The sequence below is a fragment of the Octopus sinensis genome, linkage group LG9 (genome assembly GCF_006345805.1).
Source record: "Octopus sinensis linkage group LG9, ASM634580v1, whole genome shotgun sequence".
NCBI lineage: Eukaryota > Metazoa > Mollusca > Cephalopoda > Octopoda > Octopodidae > Octopus > Octopus sinensis.
This window is the reverse complement of record NC_043005.1, coordinates 58,081,932-58,098,899: the sequence shown is the minus strand read 5'-3', so window position 1 is coordinate 58,098,899 and position 16,968 is coordinate 58,081,932. Positions and strand designations below refer to the sequence as shown.

The window sequence follows — 16,968 nt, the reverse complement described above, 5'->3', positions numbered from 1 at the left end:
ATTACTTGACCTGCTAGTTATAGTCACCAGATTGCTCTCAAATACTTTTTTAAAAAAAAAGAATGAATTGAATACTGTAATTTAATGAAGTTTTTCTGAAGAAAAGATAGGATGGCTTTTGCTTAAATACATTTGATCATAGGTTTCTTAATGAGAACTGACTCAGGGCTAAAGTACAGCTACCACATCTACATGGCACCATCTGTAGCTCTGTATTTTAATGTAATAATTTAAATACATAGTTACCCATGCCACAGAGATGTAAAAAGTACCCTTGTTAGTGACATATAAAAGACACCCAGTACACTCTCTTGAGTGGTTGGCATTACGAAGGGCATCCAGCTGTAGGAACCAAGACAAAACAGGCTGGATCCTAGAGCAGCTCTTCTGGTTTATCAGCTCCAATCAAACTATCTAACCCAGACTACACACAATTTTTACAGTGAGCTTCGTAGTTTGCATGTGTGTATGGTCGTGTGAATATCTACATTATGTGCTCACATGCTAATAGTGCTGAGCTACAAACAGTAAACTTTGCTGCCAATTCCTTGCAGGTAAGACTTAACAACTGGGAGGGCATCCAGCTGTAAAACAGGGGCTCAAAAACATGTAATCATCTAACCAATCCTAACATGGAAAAAATAAATATGAAATGAACAATTGAATAAATATGGAAGTATGATCCACATAGTGATTTTTGATGGTCCTCAGGTTACAGTGATATTTCCTCATCATTTAATGTCTATTGTCCATGCTGGCATGGGTTGGACGGTTTGACCAGGTCTGGCAAGCTGGAAGGCTGCACCAGACTCCAGTCTGATTGACATGGTTCTTCCTAATGCCAACCACTCCGAGAGTGTAATGATTGCTTTTGCATACCACCAGCATGGGTGCCATTTGTGTGACACTGGTATCTGCCACAACTGCAATTTCACTTGGCTTGATGGGTTTTTGTCTCAAGCACGATATAATGCCAAAGATCTCAATCATTTGTCATTGCCTCTGTGAGGCCCAACACTCGAAAGGAGCTTTTCATGTGCCACCAGCATTGGCCACTTTGCCTCCATGAGGCTCATCGCTTGAAAGGTCCTTTTTACATTCCACCAGCATGGGTGCAAATTACATGACACCAGCATTGGCCATGACTACAATTTCACTTTGCTTAACTAAAACTTTTTCCCTTTTGCCCTTACTCTCTGGAGTGTATGCCTTCAGCCAGCAACTGATGGTTCTGTATTTTACCATATAGTTCCTATAATATATACATTGAAGTAGAGATCTTCTGCTGTTCTTTGTATCAACAAACATTTCATTTTGCAGGAATCTATCTGAACCACTTTTGACAACAGAATTCTACTGGCCTTTGATGAATATCTCAAGTAAGTAATTAATTCACCGAAAATTTTTGACATGAGAAGCAAACGGAATAAATGAATAAACAAGAAAACATTGTATTTGAATTTTCATTTTCCAAGACATTTGCATTACAGAAATTATAGTTTGTAATAATGTTGGCCTGACACACACACACGCATATGCACACGTTCATGCATGCACACAGACAGACATATACATACGTGTGTGTGTGTGCATATGTATATATATGTGTGTGTAATTTTCCAAACAGTTGATCAGGAAATGCAAAGTAAAATAGAATAATACATGAAAAATTCACTTTAAACTTAAAATATGGACAAAATATAAATAAGGAGATATTGATATTAGTTTGACAATCCAAAGGTAATTTTCTTAGTCTAAGCTGTCTTGCAGAACATTCTTTATGTTGATGGAATAATAGAAAAGACTAAGGAAATGACAGAAAATATTGATCAAACAAAGAAAGGGCTAATCTTATTTATCCGTATGATGCATTTTGCCTTCAATATATAATATTCTAGAGCAAAACCAACTTGAGGTCAAACCTAGAGATTTAGAAGAAAATCTCTCCTTCTTGCATAAGACAGTCAGCCAAAGGATATCCAGAGGATGTGTTTTACTTCACTGGATTGTGATAATGGTAAATAAATGACACTTAAGAACAAGTGGTACTTCATTGTAATGAGAGTTGAGTGATCTGTAGGAAGCCCCAAATTGCCAGTCTCTGTTTAAAGAACATGTATTATTTTGCAGCATTCTTAACCCTTTAGCATTTAAACTGGCCATATCCGGCCAAAATATTCTGCTTGTTTTATGTTCAAACTGGCCAGATCCAACCTCTCATAACTACACTACAATATCATTCTAAAAATATACAATCAGATCATCAAAATCTTCAAGTCGCAAGATAATACTTGATTAATTCAGAACAAGTGGATAAATAAGCTTTACGTTTGACAGAGTAATCTGAATGCTGAAGGATTAAATGTAGACTAATGATTTAAAACACTTCTTATCCCCTTGAAGATAAGCATTTCCTATTAACTCATAGATTCAGAAAAAATATTCAGCCAGCATTCTATGAAAATTAACTACAGATGTAGTCCCAACATAACATGAAGGCACTTATTGTTGATACTTTTGTTAGGTATAACGACTTAGGTTGTTCATGTCAGAAGATGGGAAGATAGAAGAAGATCCATTAAATGAAATATGAGCCAAATTGAATATGAAATTGAAATTACTTTAACTAATTCAAACTAGATGATCAAAAAAAAAAAAAAGATTTAAGATTATATTAGTATAATAATTGAAGTTAAATTTAAATAACTCAAGAACAAACTGTGAAAACATTGGCAGGAGGTATTCCATAATACTTGCCAGCAACGTTTGGAAACTAAGGGTGCAAATACTGACTATAACATCAAATGACACGTACTTGAAAGATCAATGGCAGTAAGTCATTGGATGAACGTTTGCACAACACAAAGGGTACACATGTTCCGTGGAACAAGCTGCCAGACGAGATGGTGAAGATGCCGACGACCGCTTTGTTCAAAGCCTCCCTTGACCTCAAGTGGCCTGAACTCTTTACATGAACACCACCCTGTACTTAATTCCATGTCCCCCTACATGGCCTTGCTATTTGCTTTTGAGCCAAATTAACTAACTAACTAACATATTTAAGCAGATTAAAAAATGCTGCAAAAGTCTTGAACATTTGGAATGAAATATTAAGAGGATATCCCTACGCGAATAAATATATTCTAACCCAGCAGAATGTTCCAGCATAGACATGTATCTCTGGGAGATACATGCCAACCTCCACTCCATATAGACCTATGCAGAATACTTCCTTATATTCTGTGCCATAGACATGCATTTCCTTCTTTCACACCTTTGATAGTGCTTTTATACCAGTAGTTTTTCTGAGATAATATATATGTGTGTGTTTAAATAATATATATTTTTGTAAAGGTGTTTGTGTATTTCAATCTATTCATTATACATAACCAATCCCCAAAACCTGATCTTTCAAAGTAGCTAAGTTTTTACTCCTAGTCGCACAATTTATCTTATTTAGAACTTTATTCTCATACTTTTTGCCTTTCACACTTGCAACTTGTTGGTAGCCATATTGGTTTTTCTGAGTGATGGTTACCAAGTCAGCCCAAAATTTTATTTTTACTGAATACAATTGGCATGCAACTACATAAAACTTAAGTTACCTTTTAAATGTTGTATACTATACAAAGTCTTCATATATATATATATAAAGAAGGTCATGGGTTTAGATAAGTTTGTAAGCTAAGCAATGGAGAGATTTTAACTTTATAGGCTTATTTATTCATTTAAGAACAAGGCTACTGAAGGACTGATTTTAAAATATCAGATTCCACTTCTCATGGCTTACAAACATATCCAAGGCAAATCACAAGAAAACAAATATATGAATTAATGTAGACTTACCTTGCCTTTAATATTTTGGGGTTATGACCCCATTTTCAAGAAATTAACAAATGTTGCTGATATGTGTGAGCATGTGTGGAGTGGACATGTGCAGTAAGGTGTTGCTATAGCAACCAGCTAGCTTCCTGTAACTCTCTTCTGTTGTTGCTATTTGGTTTTCTTTGGTGTATGAGGATGGCCTCAGATATTCTAAGGTTGCACCTGTTCCTCTGTGTTGCCCTGATGTGCACTGTGAATTCTCGGGTCTGGCATTTCCATAGATGTTTCTTCATGGAAGTGTCTGCTTGCATGTGTTCCTTTATGCGTGTATGCAGTTTTCTGTTGCTTCCTATGTAGGATGCACCACATTTGCCACAGATGATCTCTTATACAGCATAGGTCCTCTGGTACAATTCAGGGTCATTGATGGAGCAGTTCGATAATGTGGACTCTTCAGAGTAGTGAGAGGTGTTGTTCTTGGACAGAGCTTTCCTCAGGGAAGGCTGAGGGGTGCACATTATCAAACTACCTCATCAATGACTCTGACTTGTGCCAGAGGACCTATGCTGTGTATGAGATCATCTTTGACAAATGTGGCACATCCTACATAGGAAGTGCAACAAGAAAACTGCATATATGCATGAAGGAACAGTGCACATTAAGGCAACACAGCTGAACAAGGGCAACCTTAGAATCTCTGAGGCCATTCTCATACACCAAAAGGAACCTAAGATCAACAACAGAAGAGAGTTACAGGAAGCTAGCTGGTTGCTATAGCAACACCTTTCTACACATGTCCACTCTACACACAGGCATATCAGCAATGTTCGTTAATTTCTTGAAAATGGGATCATAACCCCGAAATATTGAATGCAAGATAAGTACATTAATTCATATATTTGTTTTCTTGTGATTCGCCCTGCATTTACTTCGCATTGTTCTGGCCTTACCCATGATTCTTTATACAGTATATTCTACCCAATACTTCATAGTAATTATTCCATTATATTTATATTTTTATTTATATATATATGTTTTTTTTTGCCTTTTTTTTTCAGAGCAAAAAAATAAAGAGAGGCTATATTCATGTATAAGAACTATACCACAAATTAACATTTGCTTCCTACTCAGTATTCTAAAACACTTATACAAGTATGTATCCATTATTTATTACAACTGAATTCTTTCGTAATTGAAGACTAACATGTTTACTAGATCAGAATGCTCAATATATATATATTATATATATATATATATATATAATATATATATACATATATATATATGTGTGTGTGTGTGTGTGTATGTATATATATATATATATATATATATATATATATATATATATATATATATATATATATAATGTCATAAACTAACTTTGGAAGTACTGAATGTGCTGGTATTTTATAGACAAAGTAAATTTTGAACACTATTGCTGTGAAAACAGCAGGAAAAGATTGGGTATTTACCCTTAGACGACAGAAAATACCTAATCTTTCTCTGCTGTTTTCACAGCTATGCTACATTCAAAATTAATTTTCTTGTCTGTAAAATACCATCATATTTGGTGCTTCCAAAGTTTGTTTATAAAATGTTCTCACACTCAAAAGAACTATTATTTAGCATTAAAATTGATGGTAATGGTTGTCAGGCAGTTTAGTTTAATGGTTTGAGAACTTGGCTGGAATCTGAGAGGTACAGGGTTCAACTCCCTGTAGCTTCCTGCTAGCAAGTTTTTTTCTGTCTTCTAAGAGTAAATATCGTATCTTTCTCTACTGTTTCCATAGCTATACTGCATTCAAAATTTACTTTCTTGTCTGTTATATATATATATATACACATGCATTAGAGATTTAAATGTTTTAAGTAGTGTAAAGAATAGTCTATAAGTAGTAATAATAATTTTAGTCAGAAATGAAGGAATTGTTTCTTGGTTATTTATATGCAAACACAAGACATCTTCAAATTTTCAAAGAAAGCTAAATGGAATGAAATAAAATATAATAACATGAAATAATGCAATGTAAAATAAAGTGGAATATTTATGCTATTACATTTAAAGAATTTTCATCATTTATTGTGTGTGAATGCTCATGTCTACTTGAGACATAATGATGAGAAATTCATAAATAATATAAACATTCTATTTTACTTAATTTTATTTTATGTCATTTCATTTCATTTCCTTTCATTTCTATGGAAAATATGAAGATTTTCTGTACCTGTATTTCAATAAACTAAGGAACAGTTCCTTCATTTCTTTTGACTAACCTTATTACCAATATACATAAATGTATAAGGCAGCAAGATGGAAGAATTATTACTGCACTGGACAAAATGTTTAGTGGCATTTCTTACATCTTTATATTCTGAGTTTTGAGGTCGATGTAATCAACTTATTCCCTCCCACAAAATTACTAGTCTTATGCCAAAAATTGAAACCAACATACATAAATATGTATATCTATACACAGACACTCACACAAACAACATATGTATATATGGTCCTTTATGTTGTGGGTACAATGCATCCGACTTCTTCCAGATAGTTTCCATTTACCTAGTTTCACTCATATGGCACTTGTCATTCCAAGGCTATGGTGAATTGGTGATAGACACTTGCCCAAGATGACACACAGTATGTATGTATTTATGAACAAATGGGTATGTATATGTGTGTGTCTGTATTCGCATAAGGGGTTGTCAGCTCATACCATGGCTTCTCAACCGCTGTTGGTTTATTTATATCACCATAACTAAACAGCAAGAACTTGAGTCAATCTGTTCAAATAAACCATTCAATGCAGTACTCTACCATGACCGTACTCCAATGACAGAAACAAGTAAAAGACAAAAAATATATATATAAATACACATGCACAATTACATATATGCATACACACATATATATACATATAAACACACGCACACATATATACATACAGGCACACATACATATGCATATAAGCATACACACGTACACACACACATATAAAGCCCGAAAAAGAAGTGCTTCTGTGAGAGGCATGTGAAACTTAAGTCACTTTTTGTAGTCCTTTGTCATCTTGTTCATGGAGTTCAGCCTCTTGAGATCAGCTTTAATCACTTCAGTCCATATGTTTCTAGATCTTCTTCTCGTCATACAGGATTAGTTGACACTTTTCTTCTAAATCATTATCCTTCATATACATTTGGCCCTTTCTAAGCAGTTTTCTTCCACCTGGTTTGGGTGGCACTCACTCACATGATTGATATCATCCAAACATATCACATGTCTATACCAGCACATAAACATATACAAGTTTCACACATAAACCTACACAAAACACACAGTCACATGTACACTTCGTGCACTAACACACACACACACACACACACGTGCACACACCACTCAAACAAGCTTACATTAGCTGCTACACATGAGTGTTTGCGTGCACACACACACACACAATAGCTTCACACACATTCTATACACAGCCTAATATGTCTATATGCACATACATACTATACACAGCCTCACATGTCTATATACACACACACACTCGATAGCCTCACACACTATACACAGCCTCACATGTCTATATGCACACACATACTATACACAGCCTCACATGTCTATATACACACACTCGATAGCCTCACACACTATACACAGCCTCACATGTCTATATGCACACACATACTATACACAGCCTCTCACACACACACACACACGCTCACACATAAATACTCAAAACACACATCATGCCACACAATGCATACACTAAGTTACTTATACACACACACACGCACGATTTTAAGCTTGCCCACACATGCATTCACACACACTCACCCCTGTTCACACATATACACTCACACACACACACACACACACACACACATCACTTGCACACCCTAGTTCCGCTGGATCACTGTTATTATCTCCCTTTTCAACTGGTAATTCCATCATGTCGAATCGTTAATCCCTACACATTTGTTTCTCTCTCTGTTGTTTTTTCATTCTCTCTCCATTTCTTTCCCCTCAACCCTTTCTGCTGAAGAACCTAGGCTCAAAACGTCGAAAACTTTTCCATTTTCCCCAAGCATCAAACTATTACACCCACTTGTTGCTTCCTCACCTTTCTTCTGTTTTCTGTAAGTTTGAACTATATATATATCATTTTTTTACCATTTTTTACCCCTCTGCGAAAAGATCTCAGAATTTTAATTGATTTGCTTTTCGCAGGAAGGAAAGTTTCTTGTCAAAGATATGTCTCGCTTTTATCCTTCGAAACGTAGAGTAGATGAAACATTAGCGACTGAAGAAGGGGTTTTTTCGTTGTGTTAATTGTCCTGTACTCCATTTTTTGTTGTTTTTAAAAAAATGTCCTGTTCCTTTGGTTTGTGTCTATGTTTTCGTTTCTCTTTGTGTTCGACGTCCCTTTGGTGTCCTGTACTCATATATGCGTGTATATGTACATGTAGAGGTAGGTACGTACATATATGTTTATATATATGCATATGTTTTATTTCATTTATTAATATATATATATATATATATTTAACAGAAGTGACAAAGTGACTCAAGGTCTGAGAATTTCATGTGTTGGCACTTTTGATAAATGCCAATGCATGAGACTCTCAGAACTTGAGTCACTCTGTTACTTCTGCTAAATATTAATAAAAATATACATATACTCATATTTTGAATTCTATTTTCCTTGTTTGCATCAACATACCTGTATATATATATATATATATAAATATATATATCATTAAAAGTGGGGAAAGCCGGTTTATGGGATTACCTTAGGTTTCCCTTCCATAAAGAGTTTAGCTTTATGGCGTATCGTCAGATCCCAAACCTGTTGGCCCATGACCTCTTCCAAACATGTAGGGGGAAATGCCTCACTACTCAAAGGTAAACAGTTGGGGATTATCTCCCTTTGCTCGAAAAATCCTACAGGCCCCTACATCAATGGGACAAAGCATTGCAAGTTATGCACAGTTGAACTCACAAACATCCTAAAGGACTCAATCAAACCAGGGAACATCCTTAACTCCAGAACAGAGATTTTGGGGCCATGTTTAGATTTGTAATCCCCCAACTGTTTACTTTTGAGTAGTGAGGCATTTCCCCATTCCATATTTTGAAGAGGTCATGGGCCAACAAGTTTTCGGATCTGATGATATGCCATAAAGCTAAACCCTTTATGAACAGGAAACCTAAGGCAATCCCATAAACCGGCCTTCCCCATTTTTAATATATACTGCTCTTCATCTTAGAGCGTGCTTCTTCTTTTGGATTTATGTTTTCTACAAACAATATACACACACACCACACACACACACGCACGCATCTGTGTATGGGAAGTGCATGTATGTATAATATACATGTACACAAACATATGCATCTGAAAATATTCAGAAATACATCAATCATGCACTGTAGTATATATCTATTACAAGTCCTGATATTAGTAATGAGTACTCCAAGTTGTTTATTTTCCATTTTTATTTCTTTTTTTTTTTTTCTTTTGTGGTTCATCTTGGTTTTCCAACATTGTAATAATTCGTTTGTTTCTTGTTTCATTAGTAAGAAAGCAGAAAATTTACATTTTTGGCAAGAATCTCATAAATTCCTCTACAGACTACAAAGCTTATTGTTCAATATTTATCAATATTCAATTGTTTGTTTTGATTCTCTTCTTTTTCATTCATGAGGTTTTGGGGGATTTTTTTTTTTAAATTGTATTTTTATTTCCAAAATTTTTTTTTTCTTTTTTCTTTTGGCAAATTCTCATCTTTTCATATGAATGAATGCTTAATGAGAGTTTAAACTAATTTCCAGAACTTTCAACTGTTGAATTTTTATTTCATTACCAATTGTTTTAGTAACTATTTCATTTTTTTTTTTTTATTTTTGGCTGATAGACATCTTTTTTTTACTAATTTGCTTAATTGTTGAGTTCGTTTTATTTACTTTTGTTTTTTATTTTTTGTTGGTTTTTTTTTTTTCCTGTGTATTGTTATGTTGCTCACGTAAGTCTGTTTCTTGTATGTCAAAAAAGAAAGAAAATAGTTGGCTGGAATAAGCTCCCCTTGGAGTGAAAAGAAAATTGAAGGTGTGAGGAGGAAAGATTTGAACACTGAAATTTCTCTTCATATGACATCACACCACATGTGGCTGCAGATATTACTGTCACACACACACATATTGATTAATAGATATTGATACAGATAAAACAATTGTTAAATACAATAGTGAACTTCACAATGCTTTCCAATGATATACAAAAGGGGTGCAGAAAAGTTCCTTACTTTGGGTAGAATAAAATACAGAAGGATCAATTAATTATGATTTTATTCAACATATTCCCTGCTCAGATTCACACACCTATTGCAATGGTCCTTCAGTTTTTCTAAGCTCTGTGAAAAGAACTCAGAAGGCTGGGCCTCCAACCAGGCCTTTCACGACACCCTTAAAGCCAGGAACTTTTCAGAACCCCTCGTATATATGTATGTATGTAGGTACAAGGAGGTGCTGAAAATTTTTTGGTTTTAGGTAAAAGAAAATAAAGGAGGATCAGTTAATTATGATTTTATTCAACATATTCCCCTTGCAGATTCATACACTTATTGCAGTGGTCCTTCAGTTTTTCTGAGTCCTGTAAAAGAACTCAGAAGTTTGGGCCTGCAACCAAGCCTTTCACAATACTCTTAAAGCCAAGAACTTTCCAGTACCCACCTCATAGTCAACTTGCTTATTTTATTATTTTTTGATTTTATTATTGATTCTTTTTTTCTTTATTTTTCACTTGTTCCATTACTCTGAGTTCAAATGAATCTGGGTTCAGATTTGTACTCAGATTTCATTCTTTCTGAGCTTGAGAAAATCAAGTACCGGTGAAGTATTGAGGGTGATATATATTCCAGTAATGTGTTGAAGATGTGAACGGAATTACAATAGGAGCAAAAGAACTCCTTGTTAGGAAATTAATTTCCAGAGATTACTTCTAGTTTTTTTTTTTTTGTGTGAAGGCATATGACTTAGTGGTTAGGCTGTTGCTCTCACAATCACTTGATCATGAGTTCAATTCCCTGACGGAGCAGTGCATTGTGTTCTTAAGCAAAACACTTCATTTCACATTGCCCCAGTCCCCCTTTTGATCAGGGAGGAATGTTGACCTGCTCACCTAGCCAGCAAGGTGGCATCATTTGAAGGCTAAAACAATGCAAAAGCACATTATGACCAGCAATGTGTAATACCTGACATCCCGATAGGTTATGTGAAGTCATGTGACATGGTCACTTGACTTTTAATTTTAGTGTTTCTTGGATAGTGTAAATACAATTAAACCGTTTTTGTGGGCTTTTTGTTTTTTTTTTGTTTTTTTTTGTAAGTCTCTTAATTTTCTGTAAGTTCTCATCATGTAGATTTACTATTAGCAATCGTTGTCTACATTTACTTAGTCATTCTCTCATTTTTCCCTTTGGCAAGCTTGGTATAATTTGTGCTTCGCTGAAGAAAAACCTAACAAGACAAAGCATGTTTGGAATTCCACTTCTGCTGAAGTGCTTAGTTGTGGGGATGTAAAAGGACCAACACCGGTTGTCAAGTGGTGATCGGGGAACAGACACACACACACACACACACATAGATATATATATATATATATATATATATATGACAAGCTTCTTACAGTTTCTTCTGAATCCGCTCACAAAGCTTTGGTTGGCCAAAGACTATAGTAGCAGACACTTGCCCAAGGTGCCACACAGTGGGACTAAACCTGGCATCATGTGGCTGGGGAGCAAAATTCTTACCACACAGCCACACCTGTTTATTTATGTTTTTTTTTGTGTTTTCAAAAGTGGTGTGTGTTTTTTATGACAGTAATGATACAGTTAAAATAGTATTTTTTCTTTTTTTTTTTTTTTCTCTATCCTAATGCTTATCCTGTTTAAATGTAGGATCCAGTACCTCAGATAAATTTGGTAAGGCAGAATGCAACAGCTTTCAGGCTATGAGAGGTGGGTTCCTCTCAAATTTCAAGTTGATAATGAGGTTTTTCTTTTCTCTTTTAGGGAAAGGCTTAGCAGATAGTCTTCGATCCCTTGCTGGTTCTCCAAGCTCTCAACTGATACACTAGCCAAACCTATCTTTACAATATCCATCTATCAAATTCACTCACAAGGCATTGGTTGCCTCAGGGTTATAGTAGAAGACACTTGGCCAAGGTGCTACACAGTGTGAGTGAACCTGAAACTAGGTGGTTACAAAATGATCTTCATAAACACACAACCACACTGGCCTCTGTGAAGGTTCACCCTCCTCTATGAAGAGTGGGTCAGTAACAGGGAGAAGGATTTTTTATCTCAGACCACTAAAATCTTGAACAGATATGTAAGGCCTCTTGTCTGATGCTCTTGTCTAGTTTACAGTTCACTGTTAACACAGTTAAAATAGTCACCTTGGAAATGGTAAATACTGGTTTGTATCCTCTGATAGAATAAGTATGTAAGTGGCCACTCTATAAAACAGTGCATTCCAAACTTCTTACATTGGCAGCACTTTTTAAAAATGAAATTTTCTATGATAGCATTTTCATTCATCAAGTTTATTTAACAATCAAACATTACTCATATCATCCATCACTTGTCACTTATTAAATTGTACACTGGGGTTTGTCTGATCGCAGATATATTTCGCAGCCAAATATTTATAAAAATTAAACAGATTTGAATTAATTTCATGACAAACTTCATGCTTAGGGAATATCAACAACACATTAATATATCATGCCACACAGAATTTGTAATCTTCTATTATGGTGCAACAAATAACAATTTATCATCTGGCAGGTAATATTTTGACCAAGTCTTATGTCTAGGCTACTTGATTCTCTTTTGACCAAATAGATCCATGTTGTTAGTGTGTTTTGAAGCAAATATAGCCACAGATAACAGCTTATGATGTATCATCATCATCATCGTTTAACGTCCGCTTTCCATGCTAGCATGGGTTGGACGATTTGACTGATGACTGGTGAACCAGATGGCTGCACCAGACTCCAATCTTGATCTGGCAGAGTTTCTACAGCTGGATGCCCTTCCTAATGCCAACCAATCTGAGAGTGTAGTGGGTACTTTTACGTGCCGCCAGCACGAGAGCCAGTCAGGCAGTACTGGCAATGGCCATGCTCAAATGGTGTTTTTTACATGTCACCTGCAGAGGAGCCAGTCCAGTGGCACTGGCAATGACCTTGCTCGAATGTTTTTCATGTGCCACCAGCACAAGTGCCAGTAAGGCAACGCTGGTAATGATCACACTCAAATGGTGCCTCTTACGTGCCACCGGCATGGAAGCCAGTTAGCTGCTCTGGCAACGATCATGCTTGGATGATGCTCTTAGCACTCCACTAGCACAGATGCCAGTCATCAAATTTGATTTCGATTTCACTTACCTCAACAGGTCTTCACAATCATAGTGTCCAATGAACGAAAGGTATGCATAAGTGGACTTGTTACACCCTTGGCATAGGCCACGTGGGTCAAAAATCATTTGATTAGAAAAAAGTAGGAAAGCTACCTTTGGGATTCAAGCCTGGATTACATAAGATGTATGAAGTTGCAGCAATGTTTAGCCCAATGTATTATAATCTATGAGTTATAGATGTATTCACTTCAAGATGCATCATTAATAAATATTATTTATATATCATATTTGATGGCATAAACAACACAAGAATGGACGACAATTTCAGCAGTGCACATTCAGGGCAGAAGTTTATAGACCATTAATCATTTTCATTATCATCACCATCATTTAATGTCCACCTTCTGTGCTGGCATGCTTTGGATGGTTTGACAGGAGCTGGCCAGGTAGAAGACTACACCAGGCTGCTGTGTCTGTTTTGCATGGATTTTATGGCTGAATGCCCTTCCTAACTCCAACCACTCTGCAGAGTGGACAAAGTGCATTTTACATGGCACAAGCACAAGCGAGGTCAGTTTTGAGATTGTTTTTACAGCTGTTCCAATAATAAACATATAAGAAATTATGGAGTGGGAGATGCTAATGGGAGAACATTCAACGGTTACATTTGAATAAAATAAGGCCAAGATAAAAGAGTAGGAGAGAGATGATGGTGAAGTGCCAGGATATACTCACAGGGAATGGGGTTCAGAGCATAGGTGGGATGATAGAGTAAGGAAGAGAACGATGAATGATGGGAATTGCCAGGGAATGTTCTTAGGGCACAGGGTCATAATATGTGGCCAGGTAGTTTTTTGAGCATTAAAGCAGGTAATATTTAAAGCTGTCTAAGAGATACATAAGAGAACATTACAAAAGTACCTTAGCTACCGCAGGAAAAAATTATGTACTCAGGTGCAGGCATGGCTGTGTGGTAAGAAGTCTGCTTCCTAACCACATTGTCCTGGGTTTACTCCCATCGCATGGCACCTTGAGCAAGTGTTTTCTGCTATAGACTCGGGCCAACCAAAACTTTGTAAGTGGATTTAGTAGATGGAAACTAAAAGAAACCTGTCATGTGTGTGTTTGTAGCTGTATATGTGTGTGTATGTCCCACCACCACTTGACAACTGGCATTGGTGTGTTTATATCCCATAACTTAGCAGTTCAGCAAAAGAGACCAATAGAATAAGTACCAAGCTTTAAAAGAATATATGTTCTGAGATTGGTCAGTTCAACTAAAATTCCTCAAGGTGGTGCTCCAGCATGGCAGTGTTTCAGTCTAATGACTGAAACAAACCAGATAAAAATTAAAGATAGAAGATATGAAAATTAAGAAGTACAGCTGAACATAAAGCAAGGAATCACAATAGTGAAAATGCCCAACAAGATTGCAATAATAAAACATACAAGAAAAACTAAAGCGGAATACATTTTATAAAAACTTAACATACAGGTCCTGGTGTGGGTTTTTTTTAATTTTTATAACACTTCTTTGCAAAAAAAAAAAAAAAAGTGAGAGTCTTATATGTTATCAAAAACAAAATATATGCCTTGATGCTTCTTTAGGTAGTGTTCTAGATCCTTATTGTGTTTAATATTAATTCTGATACATTATTTACTATTAACAGATATTTGTCCTCATTCTGTTTACTGTTAACACGTTTTGGCTGGTATACCCTCCAGCCTTCATCAGGTGTCTTAGGGAAATTTTGAGCCTGGGTTCTCATTCCTAAAGTATTTTTTATTTTATTATTATTATTATTATTATTATTATTATTGTTGTTATTATTCAGGTCACTGCCTGGGATCGAACTTGGAATCTTGGGGTTAGTAGCCCACGCTCTTAACCACTACGCTATAGTAATAATAACAACATCAAAAAATATCTTATGAATGGGAACCCAGGTTCTAAATTTCCCCAAGACACCTGATGAAGGCTGGAGGGTATATCAGCCAAAATGTGTTAACAACAAACAAGAGGAGGACAAATATCTGTCAATTGTAAATAATGTACATAATTCCTCATCTCTTAAATATAGAACTGTATTAATTCTGATGTTCATCTTTATTTTTTTTTATCGGGGTTTTTCTTGTTTTTATTAATTGTGTTTGGTTTGTTTTCTTCTTAAAAGTGTATCAGAATGTCCAGAAAACATAATGTCATCATATTCTTTGGCTGTCTGCTGGTCACCAGTTCTTTTGTGGCATGATCAGACCAGTATAGATCAAGCTGTCTTGGTACCATGGATTATACAGACTTTAATTGAGAACTATCATAATGTAAGTTGAAATTCTATGGCTTGTAACTTCAACCCCAAACCTTTATACATGTATTTATTTATTTTATTTGTTTAGAAGACCCATCAAGTCAAGTGTAATCATGGTCATGGCAGATACCAGTGTCACGCAACTGGTACCTGTGCCATTCAAGAATTTGGACCTGGAGATCTCCATTTCCAGTGGTGTCGGGTGTCAATGAAGAGCCCTCGACTACAAGACGACCAAAGTTTTTTTTTTCCCAAGATCTGGGGTCTCCCGCTTCTAAGCCCTAGACCATCACCAAATCACCCTTACCCATCTTGTTGCTTAACAACAACAACAACTCGTACCTGTGTTGGTCATACATAAAAGCACTTATTACACTCTCAGAGGTTGGCATTAGGAAGGGCATTCAGCTGTAGAAACCATACCAAATCAGACTGCAATCTGGTGCAGTCCTTCAGCTTACCAGCCTTGGTCAAACCGTCCAACCCATGCAAGCATGGACAACAGATGTTAAATGATGATGATGATGATGATTGAGATTTCAGATAATTCATTTTAATCCAAATAACATCAGCCTCTTATAAGGATTTTAATTTTTGATAGTGCTGTTATTTAGCCCTAGGTCAACCCTGATTGAGGAAACCCATGATCAAAGGTATTCCAACATTAACTCCCAATTTTGGGAGATATGTAGGACTATATTATCTAATAAATACTTTTATCTTTAGCAATTGTATGATGTAATGTGAGGGAGATTTGACTGATATTGCCAGCAAGCCAAGTGACCATATAGAGGAACCTATTGTTGTTCTCTTGCTCTAGGTTAAATCAACAAATCCATAATCAAATGTTTTCAAGTTATAATCTTTCTGCCTTTTTATAAATATCTAAGACTACATTTCCTGATACATCCCTTTATCTTTCAAGACAATAAGGTGCCATTTGAGAAAGATTTAGCTGCTCTTTCAAGCAGTTCAAGAGACCATGTAGAAACTATTTCATTTGCTCATATATTTTAATTGGCTGTTTGGATTGAAGAAGCACAATGAATTGTTGTCTACCTTCATTGGCATCAAATAGGCTTCCTTTTCATAGTGAAAGCAGATTGCATTAAACGTTAAGAACGTGATGATTCATACAAGTGCAGCTTTGGTTCATTTGTTTGTTCATTTGGTTTTACATTGCTTTTTCTATGTTGGCATGGATTAGATGAAATTTGAGGAAGCAGATTCTCTATGGCTGGATACTCTTTCAGTAGCCATCACATAACTATTTTCCAACTAAGGAATATTTTTCATTCCACTGGTCTTCGTATCTCAAAGCCTAAATTTACATGATTTTTTACATACAAGGGATTGTAAGCAAAGACTGTTTTCTCACTGACAGTGTTAATGAAGACACATGAAATGAGTTAC

General features: G+C 35.7%; 1 protein-coding gene across 2 annotated transcripts in view; it reads left to right on the top strand.

Moving 5' to 3' along the window:
* LOC118764856 (SH3 domain-binding protein 1-like) overlaps window positions 1-16,968 on the top strand; it is a 67,899-nt gene that overhangs the window by 47,697 nt on the left and 3,234 nt on the right. For both annotated transcript variants that reach the window (XM_036505990.1, XM_036505989.1), the window contains exons 5-7: window positions 1,321-1,379; window positions 4,884-4,977; window positions 15,421-15,568. In XM_036505990.1, the coding sequence (XP_036361883.1) occupies window positions 1,321-1,379; window positions 4,884-4,977; window positions 15,421-15,568 (301 nt within the window). The remainder of the gene's footprint in view (window positions 1-1,320; window positions 1,380-4,883; window positions 4,978-15,420; window positions 15,569-16,968) is intronic.